This window comes from Strigops habroptila, chromosome 3 (assembly GCF_004027225.2).
Source record: "Strigops habroptila isolate Jane chromosome 3, bStrHab1.2.pri, whole genome shotgun sequence".
Lineage (NCBI taxonomy): Eukaryota > Metazoa > Chordata > Aves > Psittaciformes > Psittacidae > Strigops > Strigops habroptila.
The window spans coordinates 24,037,676-24,065,619 of NC_044279.2; the positions used below are offsets into that span (position 1 = coordinate 24,037,676).

Genomic DNA, 27,944 nt, shown 5'->3' on the forward strand with positions numbered 1-27,944 from the left:
CAAGAGTTATATTCTTTCTATAACAAATCTTTTTTAAAAATATGGAAATGGATTTTTACAATACATAAGACTCAGACATTGACGATCACATGTACAAACATCCTGTGCTTAGGTATGAATGAGATGCAACATTTTAGTTTGCACAAAAACAAACTAATGAATCCAAGGACTCAAAAGATTCAACAAATGATCAAAAGCCCAGAGGCAATAGTTTCAAAGAGAGAACAACAAAACTGAATAGATGTGTTTCAGAGAAGAAAAATCTGGGATAGTGAAGAAGGGTGATGCAATGGGAAAACATGTCCTGGCTAATGAAGCTGAACTGTTACATTGTGGCAGGGCGCAATACCATATAAAACCAGTACATTTATATTTATATTTACATTTACGTTTACATTTACATTCATATTTGACACTAAATATATCCAGGGATTGTGAAAGCTCCCAGAGAGGATAAGTCATCATTATTCCAGATCAAAGATGGATTAATTTTGGCAATAAAAACACAGCTTCTTTGGCTTTATAATGGCATTATAATGAAATCTCCTGACTCTGTTTGGGTCATCACAGAAAGCACAAATATGTCTTGCTAACACAGGCTCATCAAAGCAGCAGAATGCCAGAGGACTAACTTGAAGAGAGGTGAAATTTCATGCTACTCCTCTCCAAGACTTTTGCTGAACAGTAACCAGAGCTTTCAGTGTATACTGTCTGTAATTATTTCTTTAAAATACCAACTGAAGCATTTACTTACAAGCAACAATATTTATGTATCGATTCTTATTCTTGTTGTCGGGGTGATTAGAGCTGTCTGATGTAATACCTAGATCTACAGTACAGCTCTGGATTTCCTGAAATAAAAAGAATAAAAATGTATGTCATACTTTGATGAGTACTAAGATACATAAACTGTCTTAAAATACAGTAAGTCAGCACAAAAAGAACCACAACCTTATACCCAATTATCTATGATATTTTACAACTACTTCATTGCTTAAAAAAAATAATGCAGTGAAATAATTCCTTACCTGATAAAACTCTTTCAGTGTCTAATGAGGGAATGAATGCAAGAAAAGTAAAAAAAAATCAAATTCCACAGCACAGAACAAATGGATAAAAGTGTTTATATAAATTACAATTACTATATGGAAAACAGTTATGGTCATGCAATATATATCTCCATAATAACAACAAAGCTGAATATTCTGATGTAACTCTCATAAGAAACAAGGGATAATTTTTCTCTTAAAATACTGGCATCTGGTTTCCTATCTTTAGCTTTAATGTTAGACCTTAGGCTGGTGAAAGCTTATATGTATGAGCAACATCACTGACTTTTAGCCAGATTATCTATCTATTTTACTGTTCTTTGGATTTGTTATTGGTCCTTATAACTGCATTAGTGTCTCTGGGGAATGCTGTTGCTCTCTTTGCATTCAGCTGTAAAACCATCCCTGGAGCAGGACAGCGTGCTGCTCTGCCAGCGCTGTGGCACGCTGCTGAAGAACAGCATTACAGCCCTCAGTCTGACAGCAGTCTCTCAATGAACCCAGTGTTTTTATAAAGAGAGAGACAGGCTTGAGAAGACAGGCACAAAGTCTGTAAGACTCTCAAAATAATTGATTTTCTGTTATTAATTTCTTTGACAGGAAACTCAGGCATTTATAAGGCCCACATTGTTAAGTAGGAAATACATTGTCATTACTAAAAGTACTATAATAATGTTTCCCAACACTTCGTAGGATTTATTTTAACATTAATCACCTTCAGCTATTTAAAAATATATATACATGAAAAGTGGGTACCAGTCTGAAAATTAGCTTAAAATATGAGTTATTTTATAGTAATATAAATAGGAAACCTGAACCGCCCCTGTACTCTCCAAACGTATGCTGACTCTGCAAAGGCAATGACTCTATTTCAATTTTTCCGTATCTTCTAAGTTCTTTATCGGTAGAGAAAAGACCAGGACACTAATTCTGGGATAGTCTGTAAAGCTGAAAAGGATCTCCAAGAAATGATGAGGACACTGAATTTTTGAAATAGTCAAAACAAGCATGAAATATTTCAGTTCGTGCAAGTGTAGCTCAGTGAGAGGCAGTATATTTGGTCTTTGGATCACTGCTGTAATTTAGGAAAAGAACAATTTTAGGAAAAAAACCCCAATTTAGGATGAATGCTGTCCTCACTTATGATGAAAGAACTTTGTTAGCGTTGTATTTACACACAGTCCTTCAACGTCTGCTCTTGTGAACAGTCAGTGTAGCTGGAGCCAAGTCCTGCCAGTGTATATGCACATGCATAACACGTGAACATGTACTGGACATTCACAAGCTTTTACAAGTTTGGCCCCACAATTAGGTGGATATTCTAATGTTAAATGACTTGGATATGAAATGCTGATGAAGAAGGCTGGGTGAATGATATGGAATTTTTGGTCCATTAGATGACTGTACATTGGCTGGGGAAGCAAAAGCAAAGCCAACAGATGCAAAACTAGGAATTTTTATACTTTCAGTACTGTTTTTGCAGCAGGAATATTACAATCATAGTTTAAGTTAATAGAGATCACTTAAAAACTTGTTTCTATCCCAACTGACTGATTTTGTTAGAAATCATTTGTCAAGAATTCTAATAGCATATTTTCAATTACAGAGTTTATAATGTTTATTACAGGCGTTTATAATCTTTATTTTATCTGACCGTAGTTAGAACGTATCTAGCTTTAAATTGCTTGCAATGCATATGAATGTGAAAAACAGTGAAGCTCATTAGTTACATATGGTGATAGTAACATTATATGATGAGAACACGTTTCAGAATTTTGAAATACCTCTTGTGAACCATATACTTTAGAAAAGGAACTGTAAAGCTACTAATATGAAGACTACATTAGCTCCCCTGTTAATCAGAAGTCTTGCCATGAGTACTCGTTATTACTTCAATTTTTTTTTCTCTGTAAATAGAACAAGAAATACGGGTAGCTTCTGCAAAATTCAATTGGCATTAGTGTTGGAAAACCTTTAGATCTATGACTGTATCTGATAAACCATATAGATTGCATTATCTTTGCATAGTTTATTCACACAATCATTTAGCATTTTATCACAGGGATAAACACTCCCATTTACATCCCAGTCCTGTCAGCTTTTGTAAATCTCCCTAGTCCTTGTACAAAGAAAGACCTCACTGGGCTCGCAGTACTCATATTTATGAAATTAGTCCCCAAGTCAGAATGTAATGCCCAGTTTTTTGTTTCCAGGCATTTAAATTTAACATCATCTGTATGTGCTAAGAAGAAAGATGACATAGTAGAGCCATACCTCAAATTCTTCAGAAAAACCATTACTTGCATGTAAATCTGCAACATGTTTTGGAAAATGCTTTATTGGAATTGCTCCAACATCATCTTAGGGGTGGGAAAAGACAAAAAATATATTTATGAAAAAATAAAAAGCCAGTGAAATATAAAGAAGTTTATATGTAGGCAATCCACACAACATCCTGAAATAAAAACTTTGGCATGAACTTTGGATATACAACTCTCACAACAATAAAACCACTCTTTAACACCATTAACATTTCTAAAATCATTGCCTAACACTTATACATTTCTTAATGACTATTCAGAAAGAAGATAAAGAAAATGCCTTGCTAGGTCTTGCTCTGTCTCTAAGCCCCCAAAATTAAGGTGCTGATTCTGCAACATGCTGAGTTTGTTGAGCATTCAGAACTCCCTGTGAAGTCAAGGGGAAATGGGAGAATTAGCAGTTTGCTACAAGATGTTCAAAGGGAGAGGGTAGGAGCAGAGCTCTAAATAATACTGGTAAAGAAAGAATGATCAGGCAGAGTCATCTTGATGCTTTTGGCTAGTTGGTGTTGCACCACGACTCTGATACAGTACATGGACTAGCTGCATACTCCCAAGCCTACTAAAATAATGCAGCATTATGCCAGTAGTATAATTTTAACTGTGTGTTGCATGTTTGCATTGGCATCCAAAGCAAACAACAACTAATTTTTATCTTTTACTGCGTTAGTGAGGACTTCTAGTAGGAATTTTTCCCCCATTCTCCCCATGATTCTTTGATTATCTATTAATAATAATGCTATGTCTGATCCTGGGAGTACTGACTGCAAATTTTCACATCAGGCTTTATACTTCAAGTTTTGAATTAAAAAGTTAAGTTTAAGACTTTCTGGATTCCCATAAAACAATATCTACATTCTTAACCAATAAATGTGATTCATGCCACTTCTGCGTTCCGATACCATGTCCGAATCTTCCATCTGATGTTTGTATTTCAGGACACCTCCTTTCTACTTTATACAAATACAGAAAAACACTCTTGAGTAGAACATTCATTAGGGATCACATCAAAAACCTTTGGGACTTTTAATCTTCTCTTTCCTGCAAATATGCTATGTAAACAGAGTCATCTGTTCTGTTAATTACCTGTTAAAAGATGACATTATTTCAGCTAGTTTTGGTTATGAAGAATAATTTTGGTTTTTTTTTTTTTTTTTTTAAAAGTCTTTCATGGATTAAAAATATGTTTATTTCATAATTTGTAATTTCATTGTTGTTTCATATGAGAAGGAAACATCAAAAACATTGAACAAGGACCTGTTATTTACATCCACAGATGTTCAGCATTTAGGCCACCTAATAATTTTAGCTTTCAGTTACGAAGAATTTGTTGATTTGTATTGAGATCCATCTGGTCTTCCACTTACATGAATGGATCTGAATACAAAAAGTGAATTTACCCAGTGAAGCCTAAGAGAAGCTGAACAAATGTGTAACACTATCTTCACACTTCAGAGATGAAACCTGGCATAAAGTGTTTATTCTAATAATATGCAAACACAAAACCAGAAGGGAAGGTAAATGACTAAGAGTGAGGACTGTAAGGGAGAAAGAGATCTCAGGTTTGGTGTAATTACTGTTTTCTTCCCTTGCCAGTGCTAATCTCTCAGTTCAATCACTTCTGACTCCAGGAATATATTTTATATCTGGATGGCAGGTATCACTTCAAACTACTTAACAGATGATAGTGGCTCCTAATATTACTCCGTAATTCATTATATGTTCTGAATGCACCTGTGAATTATGCTGTGAAGTGCCAGGACATTTTTTGTGAATAACTTCAATTCTCCTATCTCTGCCAATGAAACCCCAGAAAAAGAAAACTTAATGGATAATGAGATCTGTGGAGTGTGCTTTTAGTCACAGTCATAACAAAAAATTAAACTCAACAGTTACAAAATGCTCTTCCTGCTCCACGCTCTTTGCCAGTATTATATCGCAGTTAGTCTCAATTATTGTAAAATCACACCGCTGAAACACTTGTGTAATAGAAAACACAAAAACTGCTCACTTGATGTCTGCTGCAGGCAAAATAAAAAATATTTCCTTAGTGCTTGCAGCTTTTTCCATAAAATATTTTACGTATCTTTCTGTCACTTAGAAACACCTTTCTCTTTAAGTTAATACTTATCAGTATTTCAGAAGGAAAACCTCCAGCATCAAACCACATATTTTAAGCACTCAGAGTAACTGTAAGTGCAATTTTGTCTTATGCCAATGGAAAACACTATCTCCCCGAGGTGAGCTGGTCAGGAAAAAAAATGCAAGAAAATTATACAGTTGTGCTGCAATATAGTTAATGACAGAGAGTAAGAGCAGAGACATCCTATAACGATTGCCACTTGACATTCATACATCATCACATGTTTTCAGATAACAAGTTACATCCCTGCCTATTAACCATTTAGAAAAAGGTTATGCATCTCCTAACAAAGGCAATCAATACAAGAGGCATTTAAAGATGCCTATAATTCAGTTACAACAGCAGCCAAATGTTTGGGATTTATATAATTAAATGTGTTTACTAATTGTCTACACAAGGGCTGATTTTGCTTCCCTTAGTCATTCCAAGGGAACCCATGCCCTGTGTAAAAGCACAGCTTGCAAAAGCATTACTTGTAGAACAAGACATCCTTTTCTCATGGGTGACGATGTGGCTTGGGATCTGCTGTACAATTAATCTATTTAAGGTACTTTTCATTCTACTGAAAAAGATGTGAGGGCTGCACATGCTCCTCCGGTAGTCTTTGAGGAGGAAACAAAAGAAACAGTTTCTCCAAATAACTGTGGTGGATATGGAACCAGAAGATGCTAACAACACTCTGCACTTGTGTATCATTTTTATGAGAGGCCCACAGAGAACTTTACCAGTAGTAAAATCTGTAAGTTAAAGAAAATGTTGCAATTGCAAATAAAATGCAGATAGATGAGGCATATATGGGTTCTCCTGGTGAAAAGAATAGTCATGTTCTATGCATAGGTGACATCCAATTAAAGGCAGAAAACTGGCAGAATACATTGTTGGTATAATCCTCTACTTTGTGACAGTGAACTGGAGCTATTTAGTGTAGCTCAGATGGCTACACTAGCAGCCATTCCTAGTGAGGCTACAGCTAGAAGGCACAGCATAGCTTTGAGACAACTCTGTAAGATGAAGCTGTTTCTTTTATGTGTTACTTACAGGAGAGAATTCGTAACACTATTTTCTGCCTATGCCAGCTGCACCTGTGTTTATTAGTACAAGAGGGTACAAATCTCTGGTTTACGATGTTCCAGTAGGTGAAGAAATAACCTATGGACACATACAAAACTGCATCTTCCAACAGCTAACACCAATCCACAGAACAGTTGACAAAAAATACCTGAGACTGGGAAGATTGGAGCAGGGGGAGCAGAAATCACTCGAGGTGATGTATTATCTTCTAAATAAAAGTGAGCAGTCTGGAAACATTTCCTAGAGGGGAAGAAACATAAATAAATATTGCAAAAAATAAAACATTACCCGAGACCTTTTGGAGTTCTGGCATTATTGAGTAAGAAAGAGAATCGTGGTTTTGAAAACCAGTTTTCATGGAGTGTCAAATATTACTGCTATAATGTAAATATGCCCCCAACACACCATCAAATTATGCAAACAACTTGAGGATACTATAACTCAGCATAATACATAGTTCATGCATCTTTACCCATACCAGAGGCAGAAGATAGAGCACACATCAGACATAGTGAAAGCTGAAAGAGGAACTCTGCATCAGGAGCTACTGTAGATGCTGCACAACAACTCCAAGTACAAAAAATGCCATAGTCTTCCTTGCTTATCCAAATTCGCACACATAATTACTGTTCCCTTTCATGTGATTATGCTAGCCTGAAGATGGAGCAGTGTACAAAATCAGTTCTGGTAATTCATCGATAGATCCTACTGCAGACACGGAAATGCAGTAGAAGACAACATGTCCTATAACAGACAAAACGGCAGCTCTGGAACTACGACGACTGGGGCTAAACAATTTTTTTCATAATTTAATTGCAACACTGAGGGACATCTTCACCTAGGAGGACTTCCCAAAGTTGACAGACAGAAACAGGGGAATTTATAACTCCAGGAGATGCTAGCTTTGTTGCAAAGAAATTGGAGTATGAATACAAATGGAATCAACCTTAACTATGACCCACACCACTATCTGTATCTGTGCAGTAATCCAGATGCGAAGATAATAAGAATAGCATCTGTTAAGAGTCCAAGCTATTCAAGCGACTAAATAACCAACTCCTGCCGAAGTGTTGCAAAGCCTCCTTAATTAAAAAATCTCCGTATGATTACACATGCTAATAACAATCCTTACTCTGGGTCACTTAATCTATTTGAAATATTATTCACTAATCATTAAATTTTAAAAGAAATATATGCATCAGGAAAATATTAATCTCATTTTATATTTACAAGATTATGCTTCTTCAAAGCTGTTGGCTGAAGCTATCATATGATCTTTCGCTATTTTGTGCAATCACTTTTATTTTAAATTCTTGTGTACTGTTCCTGTATCAGTGCAGTGATAAAACCCCTCACATAATTGTTAGAATCAAATTTTGACACTACTTTGAGAAATAAATAAGGAACTTGTAGATGTTGACATTCTTTCCAGAACCACTACTGTAGATCATAAAGACTTTCGTAAGCTTATTTGAATTAAGCCTCTGGGAAACATGCCCATACTGTCGAAATGTGTTGGGAATTTTCTGTCTGTGTACAATGCAGATTCTCCTAAAACACAAGAAAAAGTGTATAGCTACATCACACAGAAGATTGTGGCATGCAAAGTAGTTCTGGTGATTCACATGGTAATTAAATTTGAAGCCCAGCTAGAATCCTCAAAAAGCATATATGTGATGTTCATAGAGGAGCTTTGCCTTTGCATGACATGTTTGCAGTAAGACTGTCCATTATGTACTTAGTTTTACTTATGACAATTTTGGATGCAGACACATGTGCCTGGGGACATATTTCTAATTTTTTTAAGAGGCTCTAACATTAGCACCCCAAAGAGTTAGCAGCTGATGACGTGAGAGAAGTTGTCTCAGTGCAAGCACAGTACACAAGAGTCAGCCTCAGGACTGTGTGTGAAATATCTGTGAGAGGTAGGTGAGTATCAAAGTACTTCAAATCACTAAACACTTTTGGAAAGTGTGGCTCTGCCTGGTTGGCACAGAGGATGCTGATGTACTGTGTTTATTAAAAACAGCACCAGCCAACCAAACATGGCAACCAGCCTGACACTTAAGCTCTAAACCCAAAAAATGTCCTCCCTTTAATGCCTACTGCTTTATGAAATATGATCATAGATATAGTTTATGGACTAACATTACAGAGTTTTGTCACCTCCTTGCTTGAGAAAAGAATTTAATTAGTATAATGGCTTTCACATCTAAGCAGTACTTAAAATGTCTTCATAATGTGCCATACATTCACTATCCCTCACCAAGCCACTGTATCTTTAATCTTTAACAAGTTAATTGTGGCTGAAAATAAATTACACCCTTAGCACATTTGGGAGACAAATTCATAGCAGTTGACTTAACCTGCAATAAGACTCATAAATAGGCACTCCATCTGCTTCTGCATCAGTAGTGAAAGCCTTCATGACTAAACCTAATGTTAATAACCATGTCTCATTAATTATCGCTTGTTGTTAATGAAAAAAGTGATGACTATTTCAAACTTCCAGACAAAGGTCCCATCACTCAATACTAACCTGATTATTTAATTTACACCTTTCATCACAGCATTTAGATCTTCAACCTAAAACTGTAATTTGTAATTTAGACACTGCACTTCTTCAAACACACACTTTATATACGAAGATATCGCTAAGCCACTGAATTAATTACAGTGTCCGTATCTGTACAGGAAAGCATGCAGCAGCAGCTCTTCAGTTTAACAGGAGGGATACTAGATCTGAATGAACACTTAAATATGAACTACTTGGGACAAGATTACTCTTGACAAGATTACTCAGACTGCAGAGGACATTGTTTTTCTGGCGTGTAGGCTCTTGGACTTTGGCTAAGGATATGTGCTGCATATTTCTCCCCTGCGGCAGGGACTGCTCAGAGCTTGACTGGGATTGTCATGGAGGCAGGCACCACAGCATGGTGCAGGGTGTTCACCACTCACATCGGCTGAGGAAGGGATCTGAACCTCAGAAGGCAAGATGCTTCTCTGACGGGCTGGGTTTGCACATTTACTACTTGCCCAGAATGGTCTTAGAGGCACCATTACTTCTTTCTATGAGAATTTCAGGGTCTTTTCTGCTCACAGGAGGCCAATAGGTATTCTCAAACACTTATTAGAATTTATTTTTAAATGTTTCTGATCATTTAAAGATCCAGTGGATCCAAAGGATCTTTAAATCAATCCTCAATGGATCCAATGATTCCAATTATTCAATTTTTAAATGGTTCCAATTAATTTTAGAGTGCTTGTCAAGCGAAATTTTAATTTCCAAATTTTATTAACAGTTTTACTTGTAATTTGATGTCACAGAGCTGACAAGTATTTCCTTCATGGATGGATGAGTGTAGCCTTTGTAAACTTAGATCTGGTTTTAGTGTGTTTTAGCATGTGCGAGTTTAACTATCCTTAGAGAGGATTCTCAACCCTGTTCCCATAAACCTAACACAGGACTCAAGGCATCAGTTCAAACAACGGATAAGAACATGAACGTTATCTGACAGCTCTGTTTCAAAGATACAGGGTGGTAGAGGAAAGTTAAAATTTAAATGACTACTCAGGGTGTTGTCTGTCACTGGGTGGTCATTTCTGAAGCATTGCTGTCATGTAGCTTCTAGGCAGCTTCATGACAGCCAGCTGATGTTCAGTATGTCTTGTAGCTACAAATGAAGCCGGAACTGCATTAGCAGTTTGCTATTCACATTATTAGAGCTAGTCTTACTGAGATTCACATATCTTTGTGGAAAAAGATTCTTGCATGGTACAACTCACACTGACAACTGTTACCATTTTACTATTTTCCAAGGTTTTCTCATAATAACGATTATAACAAGTGATCTGCACGAACAGCCTGACATTTCTTCCTATACATCATTTAATCAGGTTTATTTTCATTGATGATTTCTATGAACTGTTCCAGAACAGTAAAAAATGCGTAAGTGGTTTTCAGTGTATTTTATGTCAGCAGAGAGAAGCTTCAATTTCAGTCACCCCAACAAATACAGTTAATTGAAGCCATCCAGAAATTAAAAGAGCAGGGGAAGGAGATTCAAATATTTCTGCTGCATCTGTGCTGCAAGGACCCAAATACTGAGAGAGATGGATAGACTCGAGATTTGGACAGAAAATTCTCTCTAAAGCTGTAAAAAAAAATATCTATCTGGACAACAGGCCATTAAATACGCAAAAGAATCTCCTTATTTATTCCCCTGTAATCTTAATCATGCTGAAGAAATGAAAGGAAAATGACATTGCTTGAAAATTGAATTATAAATACAGAACTACGGTAGTTCAAAATTGTGTATTTTCCTGCTGGCAATTAGACAGTCTTTAGACAATATTGCCATTAAAAGTTTTCATCCCTGTCAGAGAAATAAATATTTTATCACAGAAAGATTGAAATTGTGCCTAATGAGACAGCAAAGAGATTGGGGAATTTCCTCAAGTGCTGATTAACAATTTAATGTAAAAAAACCCCAACCAAAACCCAAACAACAGATGGTACAGAATTATTTTTCTGATACAAGTGTCATTCAAGTGAAGAATAAAATAATTTTGTCTTTTTTTAACCTTGAGAAACTGGAACTTGTCACTCTTGGTAGTTACTTGGGTTTTAAACCAAATAACACACATTTTGCATATTAAACTCACCTTTTGCATATTCAAATTAGGAGCTAATAGTGGAAACAACTCAAAACACTATTCACTCAAATACCCGGCTAGGATATACCAATGTAATTTTTTGAGTACTCTTGCCAAAGGAATACAGAATTACTTCTTGCAAACCTAAACTTTTTATGAACTTTAATAACTGAAAATAATTGGCCTACATTAAAAAAAACCCAAACAAACAAACAAAAAAAAACCAAACCCAACCCATCGACAGCTTACATCACAAATTTCAAAATAAAGTAAATCTAACCATAAACATTCTTACAGACTTTATGTTAATATCTTCCAGACTCAATAAAAACTGCATAGCAGTGAAGTTAATGTTCTGATTTTTCCCAGGCTCTAAAGAAAAGGTGAGGGTCTTGGCACCTTTGAAAGAGGGCCACAAAGTTCTACCCACAGTACATACTGTTTGTGTTTCATTCCTCTGAAATAAGAAACATGTTACTGGTGTTATAATGCCAAGAGAATTTTCTTGAGGATTAACAATAAAAGAGCTCCGTATTTTATTTTGTAGTACACAAGAAATACAGAAAAGATTAAATTCAAGTCAAGAAGATATTACTGCTAACGGGATTTCTATTTTATTTTGAAAAGACCTGTCTTACAGAATCGTTCATTCCCAGAGAAAGAATACGAAATGAACACAATGTTATTCGGCAAAAACAAGCTTGTAACGTGTAGGATTACTACAACTGCACTGTACAATCTGGGTCTTAAAATGGATGGTGTTCTTTAGCAAATAGAAGAGATTTCAAATACTATTTAGCATCAGGGATGAAACACTTTGGGAAGATGAATATGAACGTTCACGTTGCATAACATGAAAGACAGGAAAAGGTTCTCAATATGAAAGTGGTTAGCTGGAAACCCTGTGATGGGCAGTGTAATTATCCAGCTAGACATACTCTAAGAAATGAGTTGTACAATTCTTATAGTAATTAAACTACTTATTTGGAAAGAAGAAATCTTGCTGAAAATTCATTGCTAAGAAGTGTCTTTAATCACGCCAGAGACTGTCTGACTCACTAGCACACTTGCCTGGAACAAAGGAAGCTCAAAGTCAATTTCTTAAGCCTAGTCTGTTCACGGACAGGATGTATTCTGTCCCCATGTGGGACATATCCTGCTGGGCCGATAGAAAACCGGTGTCAGGAGATTAGTGGAAAAGTCAGTAAGCACAATCACAATGTTATATCCTAGAGATTAGTAAGTAGCTTGGAAAGGACGGTCTGGGGTCTAGTTCCTGGTTCTTCACCACTTTTATACATTTTAGATTAAGCAGGATTGAGTAGGGGAAGAAAAAAAAAAAGGAGAAACAAGCGGTAGAAGCATCTGTGAGATGTTTGGGACTGCCTTCTCCCTTGCTCATACAGCTCCTGGAAGAACAAGGTCCTGCTCCTTGCTACTAGTTCACATGTTAGCACTGCAGAAGCAGTAACAGGATTAGGTTCCTGGCAATCACAACACATCAAGAATCTCTATGGCAGAAGTTTTTGCAACGTATTTCCCCATTCTGGACCACTACTGTGTTTCCTCCCTGGCAGCCTGCACACTCAAGAAAGTGTTAGGGTTGTGCATGGATTTCTAAAGTCCTGTGAGAGCTTAAGCAAACATGTCCCTAGCAAGATTCTCTGGCTTTATCTAGAACCAATGAAACACAGCCAAAGGCTTGAGCACTGCCACATACTAACTAAAATCCTGGTATGCTTTTAGCTGAGGCCAACTTGCATTATATCACACAACACTTGACACAGTTTGGGGTTAGCACAGCATAGAGACCATCTCCCGTTAGTGATGTGAATGCAGCCACTGTTTTTCCCCACTGTGAAGGAAAAGACTTCAGCTCTAGAGATCTGTGCCATGCCAGCTGGTCTGTTTTATTTCACAGTATAGATGATATATTCTTTTGCCCTCACTAATTATTTATCATGACTTCTTACAGCTATCACTTCTCTTTAGCCTATTTTTTTTTTTCTGTCTTACATATTTATCAGGTTGCAGAGAAATACACCATTGAGGGAACCTGAGCATGTGTCTGCATATGAAACGCATCCTTAGTTACCCGCTGAATGGTTTGAAACATGAATTTTGGTGTGGCAGAATCACAAAGAACAACTTTTTAGTCACAGAACATCATGACTACTCTAAGTGCTACTCAGTAGCGTTTATACTATTACGGCATCATTAAATTGCCCCATTTCTGTCTTGCATACAGTGTCAGGTACAGCACACTCCTACAGTCCTACTGTATGAATTAATTAGTCGCATAGTCCTGTTGAGGACTATAGATGCTCGTTCATAATTGTCAACTACCTTTTTTTTTAACTGTTAAAGCATCAGAAAGATAGGAAATCAATCTGTGCCATGCTATTATTTTTCTTCTCCCTCCTGTTCTTCCCAGTGCTCTGTTAAGCCACTTGGCTTCTAGGCATTAATAATCACAACTAATTGTTTATTAAAATCTCTCAACTGAAAATAAGCTATTTGCAATGTTTCAATCCTCTGAAACAAACAAACAAAAAAATTGTAGTTGAGCATTTTGGACACAAAACACCTTAGTTTGTCAGCTTTGTATCACGGTAAGAGGCAAGATCCAGTCTCCCTCCTGTAAACCAGCTCAATAGTCTAAATCACATTTTTCAAATCAGAGCTCTTTAGAACTCAAAAAACCCCAAACAACCAAAAAACCACTTACCTCCAGTATATGAGAATACCCACAAGAATCACTAGACAGATAAAAGTCAGGGCTGATACGACCACAAGTGGTATAACTGTCTTCTTCTCTGATTCCAGACTCTCAGCTAGACCGATACGAGACTCATGGCTAATATTACTTGCCTCTGCAGTCAGAGAAAATTGAAACAGTCCATGTTTAAATTCTGTGGAATGCACAACATGAGCGAATGTGTCTTATAACAAGCCTACTTAATACCACTTACCTCTATGTTTTACTATGTGCTGCAGAAAGTGTATGAATTTGCAAACCAGCTTACAGAAAAAAGCAGATAGAGGGTAAAGCAAAGTGTTCAAGCTTATGTGACTCAGCCTTCCAGCAGTGGAGACTTCTCTTTTAAAGAATAGCAGATTGTTGTTAAAATATAGGAGAAGAAAGTTTTTTTAATTTCATCTGTTTATTAGCTGAAAGCCAACTGAGTTAAGGATTCTGAATATATAATATTGGAATGTGTAAAGAACATTTTGATATTAAGCTGTTACTCATATAATGCAAATCACTTCTCTGGCTAATGGCTTAATAGAAAATTTTCTTACAATAGTTCCTATGTGCTTGCCATATTGCAGTTAAGCCTTCTGCATTCTAATACAGTGCCCATTCTGAAACTTGCCTTGTAGACATATCCTGCTGCCTTTGAATCCAATTGCAGTACTTCCTCACCCAAGTATACTGGTGTCAGAATTAAATTTCCTACCTCTGTCTTTACAGATGATCAAATTAATATTTAGATATTGTCTAGATTTCAGATTTCTGTCGGCCTTGTAATGCTGGGTGACAGAAATATTTGGATATAGGAATCTGTAGGAAGATTAAAACAATATATTTTACAATCTCATTAAATAAGGGAATACAACGGTGGATTAGACCAATCCTGCATTTTTAATTTTTGTCATACCTTAAGAAGTAAACTTTTTAGAACTGTGATTTTGACACAGAATTACTGATTCTTTTCAATCTGTGCAGTTTACTGTGACCTCTCACCATTATATTAAAGCATAGAAATAAGCACTTTTGCACTTATTAGAATGGAACCCTTGGATTTTCTAAGAATGTTTTTTGCTTTTGTGAACAGTCCTAATTCAATGAATGTTCTGTATGGGAACAGAATTTTGCTCTCTAGAAATCAGCTGCACTCCATCAGGATTTCAAGGGACCAATTCTAATGAATTAAAATCTTCAAGACAAAAGGGAGGAGGGAATGGAGTTGGATCTGGAGAAAAAAAAAAAAAAAGACAACAAATCACATGTTTTAAAATAGGATGTCAAAACCCAAACAGCTTCACACAGTACAGATTTCCAGGCAGCTCTTTCCTTGCTTCAATTTTCTTGAGTTTAGGGGTTTTCAGGGCTTTATATGCAAAAAGGTCTAGGCTCTGATCAGACATCAAGATCACACATCTTCTTGGTTTTAGTTCTAAATACTCTAAAACGCAAATCAATCACTATTCTTTAAGTCCTGTAGCTCAGTGGGCAACGTGGTTGCAGGCACAAGTTGCTTCTGAAAAAACCGTTGCCAAGTTTCTGGTGAGTAGGCTAAAATCAGTATTTCCTACTGATTTCAGCAGAAACTAGGTGTACACATTAGAGATCAGAACACGATCCCTTTGAAGCATTCATACTTGGTTATCCAACTCTGGATTAATTCACAACATAAAACCCAGCCTTATCTGTGTGATGACAGGGTTCCTTCAAACTGCCAAATGACCAAGTCCTATTACGATTCCTTCTATGGGGAATGAAGAGTAGGCTTCTCCTGTAATGGAGGGTTTCTTGTCCACTTGGCCACTACTCCAATGGTGGCAGCTGAAAAGGCAGTCTCATCTATAGTAAATATCTTTGCTCCCTAATAATTGATGTATTTGGATCCTTTGCATATTTCTTTATATTTATTTCTCCTACAGTTTTTCAGCTGAAGTTGAAAGGTTAGGTAGCCATAGAGATCTTACAAAGAAAGCCTTAGTTAAGAACAAACATAAATATGGATCAGCAACTACAAAGACTGAGAAAAGTTTAAATGACACTTTTTCTGTAATGGTCACAACAAGAAGACATTTAATCAAATTCTTGTGAATTCACTGTAATGTATAAATAAATTCTCAGCTGAAAGTGTTTTTGTTTGCTTGGTTTGGTTTTTTTTTGGTTTAATTTCTTTATAATTGAATTAAGCAAAGATGTCTTTGATTTAGAGGAGACCATGTTAGACATGCTCACATTGAATTTTCAGTTTATTAAAAGACAGTATTTGGCATCATTTATTGGAAAAAATAATGTACATGAAATGATACTGTATAGTGTCTTTCAATAATACCTAGAAGACAAACTCTAAGTTTGTTGTACTACTACTCCAGTCACGTATAATCCTTTTTACTATCGATAACAATTAAAACGACACCCATATGTAAACTATAAATCTCTTATGGTAACACTCATTCACATTAGTAACATAGGTTTTGAAATCTTGATGTTATTTTTGCTGATTTTTAAAGAAATATGTATTTTACATAATGCAGTAACTACTTACCTACTGAACTAACTCACTTATTGATTCAATTGTTAGAACACCTACCTTGTTAGAACTCCTACTAATTTCAGTATGGTTTTGATTTTCTTTAAATTTTTATTTTCTGTTTTTCACATTCTACTAGGTCTAGCTACACAGAGTGTAAATTTGCCACCTTTTTATATTAGTATTCTAATATGAAAATATAGTTCTAATGCTCATGAGTAACATAACCTCATGTGATTTAACTGTGTATTTGTAGGACTGGGCTGAAAATTTCCCATGCTCTGTGGATGCCAATCTTTAGTGGGTTTAGTTGAATGATACTGCCCTCTACAGATGCTATGAGTACTTAATTGAAGTTCAATTAATTTTCTAAAATACCAATTTAACCTTGTTCTTTGTTTTGGGTTTCTTTTGTTTTTTTAAACATCTTAGATAATTTCTGACTTTACTCTTATGCAGTTTTCAATACTCTAACAAGAGACAATGAAAATTATGTGTCTGAATACTTTGTGTTTTCCATAACACATTTTTAAATACAAGGGAAATGTTTTATATTTATCAGGTTTTTATCTATGTGAGGTTCAGTTCTGCCTTCTGACTTTATCCTTCGAATCACATATCACAAATACTGTTGCTGACCTTAAGAGAATTAAATAGGAAAACAGCACCAAATAGAAACAGGTACAGGAGAATCTGGCTCCGAGTACTCTGGAAATATGCAAATCTGGCAAAAAGTCTGCATCTCACTGAAATCTGAAGGTGGCATACAGAGTAAGAATGAAAATGAATGTTTTTCTGAGTTAAGATGAATCAGAATCAAACTGAAGCATCTTCTTCCTTGCTCAATACATCTTAGAAAACACAAAACAAAACACAAGGAGGAAATGTGCTGCTGTAAGTTAAAAACCAGAAACTCAGAGGCATGGTTTCCTCTGGTATATTTCCATAAGGGCAGCACTTGTCTTTGTACAGATCCCTCTTAAACCTTTAAAACTAAAATGAAACAATTAATATTAAAACAAATGCTGGTTTCAGATCATGCACCACCCAACTTCTGCTGACAGTACACAACTATCCAAAAGCAGAGTATGAATCTTCTTATCGAAGGATATTTCAGGTTGAGCTTTAAGTAGCCAGAAATAGCATTCACAAGATAAGACAGCTCAGCATGCACCCCCTGTTCCCCAGTGCTTCTTTAATCACACCCACTGGCACTGTTATGTTCTCCTTTTATTATACGTAGATAAACCTTCTCATTCTCTATGGCACAAAAGAATCCCCTCACAGCTTTCCACGGTATTCATTAGACTTATCCATAACTAACCTGCCTCAGAGATGTTGAATACTGATGAGTGATCGCTAGTAACAGATGAGGCTGATGACTGTGATGATCCAGGAGTTAATTCTGAGTTACCTGCTCCAACTGCCCCTTCAGTGTCTCTCTCATTAAGGTCAGGAAAACTGAAATCTGTTGAAGTTTCATTATCATTAAGGCTATCTGAGGTACCTTGGCCAGAACCACTTTCTTCATCACTTGTGAAAACAGCCCAAGACTTGGACTCTGATGTGTTTTGCAATGGGATGCTAGCAGTCTCAATGTGATTCTCCAAAACTGTAGGGTCGTTGCGCTTCTTAGGCATCACACTTGCTGTCAAAGTTGGTATGGATGTATAATTATGTCTGTCCATGGCACGGTTCATCTGACTGTCTGATGCAGCAGCTGAAATTTTCTCTTCTTCAGGTTTCTCAGAATGTGAGCTTATAATTAGGTTACTCTGATCCTTGTTATTGTTTACCTCTGTATTTTGTTCCTCAACTACCATATCCTGAGCTTCTCTATGGGAAGTGCATGAGATACAGTTACTTACAGGAAAGCCATCGTCATATTCATCGTAGTCATCCTCAACTACAGAAGGCCACAAATCAGTATTGGACATGACACTAGGAGACAAACCAGAGGACTCTCTGGAAGGAACCAGCAACCTACTCAAAGTTACAGGGCTCTCACTTTTGGGAGGAACAGATGCAACAGAAATATGTACATTTGGTAAAGGAAGAGTGTTATGAATGGACACGTCAGAATCAGAAACAACTGCAGGCATATTGACAGGATCAAAATCAAGTGTAGAACTTGAAGAGACACTGGCAGCCTCACTTCTTTCAAAAACACTTGAAGAGATACGGCTGTCTGCAGGAGTAGCTACACCTGTTAGGAAGGGAGTTGTTATGGCATTCGCTGCTTGGGGGGGGAAGGCATTTGTATTTTCTAAACTGGTCAGCTGGAATGAAACATCGCTACTGTACAATGAAGGCATAACCTTCTGAACATCTTCGCTGTTAAACATACTGGATGAAACATACTCCTCACTTGCATAAGAAACAGGTAAACCTTGAAGTGACGCTGTGGGCTTACTAAAAGTGTTGGACAACATATCGTCAACGGAAGGTGCAGATGTAGAATGCAGCATGGTTTCAGTTGTAGCAGAACCTGGTGCCATTTGATGCAATATTTGGTCAAATGCTGAACTATCTTTATGAACCCTGGAGCTTTCAGCCAATATGGGATCACTAGGCACAACTGCAGCTGTGTTAAGCAGAGTGCCATCGCGAGAAGCTTGTAAGGAGGACTGCAGTAATGCTTCCTTATTTAGTGTAGCTGAGGTCTCATAAAAGTACAGCTGAGTCGAGGATAACATTTTGCTATAAGCAGGGACAGAGAGAGCTTGATCTGAGCTTGCACTAAGCATAGGTTTAAGCAAAGTGTCATCAAAGGCTGGAGTTGTAACATGCAAAGGCTGAACGGAAAGGTGATTTTCTGTAAGTTTACTAATATCACGATCAAATATCTTAGTAGTGGGAAAAGCAAGAGAGACTGGAAGGATTCCCTTTGTGCTAGAAACAGGAAGTGGGCTTTCTTGCAGAGATGTATTCTGCTTAATTACATCAATATTAGAAACAGATGTAAAAGGTTCAGGTATCACTTTACTTTCAGCATTGGAAGCCATTTCACTTAAAGAAGAGGAAATGTGCAGTTCTCTCTCATCTCCATAAATAACATCACCTTTTCGAAGTATCATATTAACATCACTAAACCCAGATGATTCATACGTAATTTCATCTACAGAATCAGAGGAAGAAACGTTAAGTACCGTCAAAGTATCTGTATCAGGCAAAAGGGACTCACTACCAGAGTATGCTTCAGACCAATCCATATCACTAGATAGAGAGCGTGTAGGCTGCAGCAAAGTATCAGCTTGTGATATTACAGAAGAAGGTTTATGCACCAGTACATTGTTATAGCTGCTAAATAAAAGATCTTGACGGAATACGTCAACAGAATTGTGCACAAATTCTGCAGAGTCATAAGAAACAGTAAAGCTTTTGAGGGAGCCCACATTACTAGACAAAGCATAAGGAAGTTCAGACACTGTAGATAGTACATGCATATTTAAATCACTGCTGGATGGTTCAACTTGAGAAAATATGTGAGTTCTATTATGACCAAATATCAGTGTCTCTGAAGCAGCATGAGTAGTCTGATGCGACATCACATCAGCATATTGAGCAAGGCTTGGCTGTATTAATGCATCACCCTCTGCCAATGTCAAAGAAGCATGCAGGGACACCTTATCACTTGCAACAGCTGGAGTAGCACTTTGTGGAAACATTTGAGAAACTGTATACAAACGGTGAAACATTTTACTACTGGAGGAAGCAGAGGAAAATGTAAGCAAAGGTACATCATCATAGGAAGACAGGGTGGGTTCAAATGACACATCAACACTGGGAAATACAGGTGTAGCATGCAAGGTCACATCACTATCTGATGTAGCAGGGGTAGTGTCGAGCATCTGAGAGTCAAACAATAAAGGGGTGACTAGAGGAAACACTTCACTACTGTAGGAAGGTTGAAGAGGTATCTCACCATTATAGACTGGTTGAGTTGTCTGAGAGAGTACCTCACTGGCAGCAGAAGCAGAACCATATTCTCCAGAGCTTGAAGGGATAGAGTGAGGTGATAATTCAGCAGAGGAGAAAGCAAAGGTAGAATAATGTGGCAATTCTAAATCCGCATGTGAAGTGTCTTGTGAAACCACTGGGCTGCTGGAATAGGGCACTGTAGCTGGCTTTAATCCCTCTACATAAACATCAGTGTAAATGGTCTGAGACAATTGCCTCCTATCCGATGTATCAACAGATTGAGTTGTCTGATCTGTAGCATTACGGAACCATATGTTTCCATCAGTGGAAGAAGTATGCTTTGGAGACTCATCAGAGCTTGAGGGTGCTACACCTTCTGAAACATACTTAATGGAGCCTTGGGAAAGAACATCATGCATGCTTATATCTGGGCTTCCTGAAGGAAGCTCTTGGGAGCTCTCCTCTGTAACCAACTGTGCTGAAGAAGTAGTAAGAACTGTACTCCAAAAGTTACCAGATTCCTGATTAGGTTTAAAAGGAGACAATAAGAAATCTTCCTCACTATGGCCAGTAGTCGTTATTCTTGTTGGTTCAGTTCCTGAAGAAAGGTATATGTATTCTTCTTCTATGCCTTTGGTGGAGCCAATGAGTTGAGGAGGAATTCCAGTAGCTGTTTTGGATTCCAAAAAAGGATCTTCCTCTTCTTCAGAAATTTCACCAAGAGGTGGAGAAGTAGGGTAATAAACTGCTTTGAAAACATCATCCTTATCATGCAATTCTTCTTCTCTTGTTAAGTATCTATTTGTTTTAGCTTCACTGGGTCTTGTTCCCATTTTTTCTTGACTGTAGCTAGATGTAGTCACCTGGACACCTTTCCTCATTTGGTTTATCGTACTGTCAGTGCTAGGAATCACTGCAGTTTCTTCATCCACCTCTGTTTCTTTTTCCTCAACTTCATCCTTTGAAAAAATATCATAGCCGAAGACAATTAAAAATATAGACATTGTACATAAATGAAAACCCAAACTGCAAAAAAAAAAAACATTTTTCTGGCTCCATAAAAACAAGAGACAAAACAAGACAACACTTGAGAAGATCTCTTAGTCTTAAAGCAAAATATTTAGCTGCAAGAACAGGTATCCTTTCTTGAAAATATTACTTATTTGAATTAGGAACAAAAAAATCCTGTATCACAACAACTTCTTCAATACTGTTACTTTTACCCTGAGAGACAAAAACAACTCACAATATTTATTTACTTTATTAAAAAAGCTCTACCTCTTTCCTAATGAAATGCACCTGCACATGCAGTACACATCAATGGAAAAAATGGGTTTGCTATCAGAATGCCTTAGAGGTTTGCACTAATATCCTGCTCTTGATTAAACTGTCATAGTAACGGAACTTTTAAAATATATTTATGACCTGTCCCCAAACCTGCTGAATCTTCAGAGTTTCTGGAGAAGCCTTCAGGATGGTCACCATGACTGTAAGTTTCACAAGTATTGTGAGTGGTATCACTTGGTCCCTGTTACGACCCTTTGTTTGGCGAGCATGAATAACAATACTTTGTGAAAAATCTGTGTTATGAGTTTTGACTTCTAAAGACAGATTCAAAAAGGGAAAAAAAAAAAAAGCAAAAGCCTAAATACGATCAGGATTTGTGCAGTCCTTGAGGATCTAAGTTCAAATCTTTTTACCCCCTCTCCAACTTTCCCTGCCCCAAATAAAAAACTGTAATAAGGAAGCATCTAACTTGCTCAGCAGGCATTTTTGTTTTGACCTAGGCAAAGCAGTGCTCACAGCTCTGTTGTGCTCCAATCTAGAACTGCACCAGAATCAAACCTGTCCAAGCAGCACTCTGCAAACTAGATTGAGGGGCACCTTCAGTTTCTGAAGGGACTTGATTTGATAGCACATGTAGATAGCCCTAAGAAACACCAGCAGGACAGAGCCTCCTACAAAATACAGTTACAACTCCTTTTTCCTTTGAAGATCTGGCTTGGTGATGTGGTGGCAATACCCACCTGCTCTTATTCAAAAGCATAATGTTGAGAGAAAACACCCAGTAGACAGGAGACTGGGACACAGTTATCACTCTAAGAAATCCCCAGTTTCCACTGTATTTTAGACTGAGTAGATCTCCCACTCCTGCACTGAAGTGAACAGGACACAGCAGAGAGGAGAATGTAAAATCAACAGCCTCTGAAAGAAATGCCCAAGATAAACCACTGCTGAATAAACTGTTAACTTGGACACTTGGCTAAAAGGAGTTGTTAGCTTTTAGCCAGTCTCACCAGAGTGAGGGCTTTAACCACTAGGCTAGAGCTGTGCTTCACACTGCTGTCCTTTTTTCATACCAGGAACCTCTTGTGCACTAACATAATACAAGGTACCTCAGATATGACTCTCAGGTTTGGATTTCATTCCGAGGGCTAAATACCTAAAATGTCAGGACAGCAGCACCTAGACTGTGTGTCCTCAAACTCAGACTGAACTAGACAGGCCCTTGTTTCTGAAAATTTACTTTCTGTAGGGCAATGCCTGCACTTGTAAACTTTCATGGTTCAAGTAAAAACCAGCTGACATTCACTGGCACTCAGTTACTGTCCTGACAGATGCAATATAATAATCTAGCTACATAGCTTACATCACCAGAGAAATAACTGTATTACTGGTTACTAAGTGTCCACAAATACAAGGAAAGGTAAATAGACAGGTAAGCACAGGCTGTCTATTTAACTAGCAAGGACTTGCCACTCAGTGAGAATATTGTGGTCATAGACTGAAACTATAAAATAAAAATTCTGAGGGATTACTTGATATAAATGTAGGTTTTACTGAAGGAACTGTCCATGTTATAAAATCGGTATTACAGATTGTTAAAAATGTAATTGTGGTATTTTCACTTCTCTCCTAGCTAGGACACCAGAAACCTAGTTACCAAATATGAAGTCTGCAGAGGTTATCACAAAAACATCCAAAACTGTATAAAATAGAGTTATACTGTAATGTCTAACTTGAGTTTAAGAAGTAAATGAACCTCCAAGAATTTTGGAGTAACCATTAAATTCACCTGATAGCACACTGATAGCTGACACATGTGAATCTCACTCTTTGGGACAACTGCCTTCTTCCCTTACTTTAGTTCACTACACGATAAGTCCATCACAGGGTAATTTGGGTTGGAAGAGACCTTAAAGATCACCCAGTCCCAACCCCTCTGCCATGGGCAGGGATACCTTCCACTAGAACAGGTTGCTCAAAGCCCCATCCAACCTGGCAATCATAAGCAAGCCCAAATCAGATTTCTCATCATACAAACTAAAATGCGTAACACTGGGTGACAGCTCTGACTCTGCTAAATGAACAATTTTGTCAGACTTCATTCAGAGGTGACAGTAACTTGCCTGATGCCCCATTTTCAAAAATATTTAGGCATACCCTGTGGTATCATTTACTTCTCCATGTACCTTCAGCACCAGAAAACTAAACAGAGAGGTATATCTAGAGTTATCTAGAGAGAAATATAGCTGAAAAAGAAGGCTGTATATGCATATATATATGTATATATGAATGCAGATAATACATTCAGTTGGTGACATAGTTTTGTAAATTCTCATGGAGTATCGATTCAATTTAGTTGAAATGTATGCATTTGAAATACTCTCAAAAATAAATGAATGCTATACCTCATATTCTTCAGTTTCATTCAGTTCAGGAATGAGGTCAGCCTCTATAAAACAAAAATACACACCATATCATCGAACATTTTAAATTCTCGGAATTATTAATTCTGCAAGGACTCAACTGATTAGTTAATATATTTATTGAAACCCAGTCTACGATGTTTTATAGGATTGTGTTTGGAGAAGTGGCCAACCACCTGGGTTGAGGACTAGCTTTAAGGGTAGCAATGTTCATCTAGACGTTCAGCCACAACAGTTTTGCATGGCTCTAGTCTGATACTGCAGCGCATGTTGGATCTGCACTGAGGAACCACATCCTGGCCAGGGAGAACTAAGTTTATAAAAACGTTTTCTATGAGAAAGTACAGTTTAATGCAGAAATACAGAAGAGAGAAAAAAGGTAAGTCTGGGAATCACCTACTTGTCTACATTTAATCTGAAAGCTCTGAAGGTATTCTTGTAAAATTATCTGTTCTATAATATTCATACAGCAAATTCCTCATTTGTGCATCCAGGCTTAGAGTTAGGTACTAGTGCAAGAGCCAGGCCACCATGTTCAGTGTGCAGTGGGGAAGCCTGCCTCTGTCAGGACAGGCCAAAGAAACCCACCCTTCCTAGAGCCCAGCGCTATAAGTCCTTTTTCAAACTCCTCCTCCACTTGATTTAATGTAAGGAGATGAACCCACATGTATCACATCCCACAAGAAGTCCCCAATAAACAGGTATGGGGAGCTCTGTGAAGTGGTACTCTAATGCTTTTGATGACTCCCCACTTTTCACAAATAAGTAACAGATGAACCAGGATCAATAAATGAAACTCCTACAGTCCAGGTGAAAATCCTTCTGAGTTTAGAGTTAGTCTCTCACCTTCTTTCTCTCTGTCTTTTTGGTCAAATCGAATATTTTACTTCTGATGGTGGTCAGCAAGAGAGGCTTCATAGCAGGTTGCAAGAAACCTACAAATCTCTGGTTGGAACTGGCACAGGTCTCCAGTGATCAAATCTAACGTCCCTTCCACAGCATTAACTCATCTGACTGCTGCTTTCATCCACAGAAAGGTCCATTACCTTTCTAAATCTTTCTAAGCCTTTCTCCTAAGCAATGTTCCAGTGCTCTGTCTGTACACCAGTGCTAGCACGTATTCTGAGGGCTCATTTGCACCAAGTGAAAATGCCAGTCCCTAAGCCTGGGAAGCAATTCTAACAATAGCACCACAGAGAGCTCCATCTCTGCATTTCCTCCACAATTCCCAAATGAAGTTTCCTTGATACACTAGTACAAAGATGTCATCTTTACACTTCTCATCTCTGCAAAGTCAGATGGGGATCTATGACTTAATTTGTATTCTCTTTGGTCTGTCTGTATCTACTTTTCAAAATAAGGTGAGACGTATTATATGCAACATACACTAGATAAAGTTTATCGAACTAACAAGCTCATACAGTTTTACTTGTAGTTTATAGCATGTAAACAAATTTTTGCTTTACAAAATCTTTATAAGTTGTTCTTTTGTAACAAACATTTACAAATTACCAAGTACCGAATTAACTTTTCATTAACAAGATAGAGAAAAATTATCTTACCTCTGACTCCTGGAAGCCTAGGAGGCTCCGGGGCAGGGTGGGGAGGGGAGCGGAGGGGAGGAAGGGGTGGAGGAGATAATGATATTCCCTGGCTTCTCAATGATATAAATCAAATATTGTAGTCATTAGTTTGAAAGTCTTCCCATAGTAGACCCATACCAGGTATTATGTACTCAATAGACTTCTCTGAAAAATATTTTTAACACAGAGGAATTCTATCCATTCTTTCTGTGGTCCCTATTCTTGAGTTGAGCTTTAATCAGACTCGATGAGTAAAATAACATACGCACATTGTGCTAGAGTATACAGTAGGGTATGTGCTCTCATATTCCACCACCAGCAACTACAGTTTCTTGCTGCTGTCTCCATATACAAAATATATATTAACAGCACTAAATCTTCAGGCAGTTTACAAACCCTATTTAATTTATTTGGTCACAGAAAACATGTTTGTTAAAAGCATTAGAGACACACACTTATAGAAGTTCTGCCACTCCTGTTGCTGTGGTTTTGATTTGACGGGAGATGATAGAAATTGCTAACATCCTCCAGCCAAGGAAAAGAACCACACTCTCCAAAAAACAATCCATTGATGTAGGTTGATGAACAAGCTTGTTTATTTTTAATGGAACCATATATTGATTATTCTGTAGCTTACATTTTAAAATAAAATAATTAAACTATTAGTTAGAAAGTTTTTTAGAGGTCTTTTCATAGTCCATTTTAGTGACAGATAGAGCAAAGACAAAAAAAGGTAACTATTTCCCTACATTTATGTTCAATGCAAATCTTTAGAAAACTCTCTTAAAACAATCTGGTTTATAATTGTAGAACAATGTGTACAACACAAACTGTTTTCATTTCTGTACTGTCTTATGTAATAAATTGCATGGCAAGAATAAAAGTAAAGCCTGTTTCTTCTGATTAAATTAGTTTTCAGATTTCTACATTTATCAACACAAAATTAGAAAACGCATCCCCTAAATGAAACATTTAACATATGCTTAGTGTTTTTTAGGACAAAAATCACAAAGACAAGTTACAAAGAAATTGCATAGTTAGACCCTCACAAAGCATTGCTGACAGCATGAGCTGCCATACAGGAGACAGCATTTGAGAGCCTTATTCCAGCATGGGTTTTTCTGATAAACAACCAAAGTCTACACAAAGGCAGATGAGAGATATATTCTTATTTATCATTTCTTGTGTCAGCAAAAGCATGTAACACTGGTATTAACTACACAATAAACTACTACAGAACTTTTAGAGCTACACAGATGTTATCTAGAGAGTCAAAGCACACATTTAGATAGTTATTCTAAAACCAATTCTACTAGCAAAAAAAATAAACTGGTAAATAAAGGTTGGACTTCTATCAAAGCTGACTAAAACACTATGTACATGATTCCTATCATTTTCAATGGAGGTTGTGTGGCTACATCCAGTGACATTTACAAAATGGAAACTAACTGGAAAGCATTTTAGTGTGCACACACACTATCTTGCAAGATAACAGCCTGCCACTCTGTACAGTTTAGGAAAAACCAAAAGAGGTCTCAGAGCAGGGGTCTCAACTATGATCATTTGCCAAATGTCATATGAAAGCTCCTGAGGCTTCCACAAACTGAGGCAGAGAGCATGGCCTGAAAAAGGTCCTTCCTCTGAGGAAGCACTGCTGAGAACGAGAGGGTTTAAACCTGGTCTGTGGATCACCCGGAGCCTGCAGAGCCCTCACTAACCACTTGCACTCAGATAGGGTGGGGAGAAGGTATGAGAAACATTCTCTCTTGCAAGCATCTCGAAAGGAAAAGGCTAGAACGATGGTTGTCAGTTTTCTGAACACCAGATTTGTGTTGCACAGCATACTCAAACTTCCCTCATTAAAAGTGGCCACTCCAAGGTCAGAATTCTTCCTGGAAAAGCCCCATCTAATGCTTCTGCATGACCCACGCCTCACTTTAGCTCTTAACACGAACATTAATTGATCTGGAGGTGACTGCAGTGAATTTCATCTTAGTTAAACTGGCTTATTCAGAGTAATTCTTGAAAATGAAAGTTTTAATTTATGCTTTATGTGAGTCAATTTTATTTCATGTCTTCACGGTGAAGGTAACTTTTCTTTCATAAATTCACAAGCAGGAGCTCCAAGAAATCCCCTTTTGCCTCAAGATCTATAAAGCAGATCACAAAACCAATTTGATGTAATAATTGTAACCAGCAAGTTGCTCTGAACAG

At 37.3% G+C, this 27,944-nt stretch overlaps 1 protein-coding gene across 5 annotated transcripts in view; it reads right to left on the bottom strand.

Annotated features, from left to right (window-relative positions):
• Positions 1–27,944, bottom strand: part of PTPRZ1 (protein tyrosine phosphatase receptor type Z1) — a 142,770-nt gene that overhangs the window by 22,092 nt on the left and 92,734 nt on the right. For 2 of the 5 annotated variants that reach the window (XM_030478775.1, XM_030478772.1), the window contains exons 11-17: positions 24,130–24,173; positions 17,841–21,396; positions 13,972–14,116; positions 6,733–6,824; positions 3,324–3,409; positions 1,029–1,049; positions 755–851 (exon numbers count right to left, since the gene is read on the bottom strand). In XM_030478775.1, coding sequence (XP_030334635.1) covers positions 755–851; positions 1,029–1,049; positions 3,324–3,409; positions 6,733–6,824; positions 13,972–14,116; positions 17,841–21,396; positions 24,130–24,173 — 4,041 coding nt within the window. The remainder of the gene's footprint in view (positions 1–754; positions 852–1,028; positions 1,050–3,323; positions 3,410–6,732; positions 6,825–13,971; positions 14,117–17,840; positions 21,397–24,129; positions 24,174–27,944) is intronic. The other 3 variants (XM_030478776.1, XM_030478773.1, XM_030478777.1) reach the window with 2 other exon arrangements.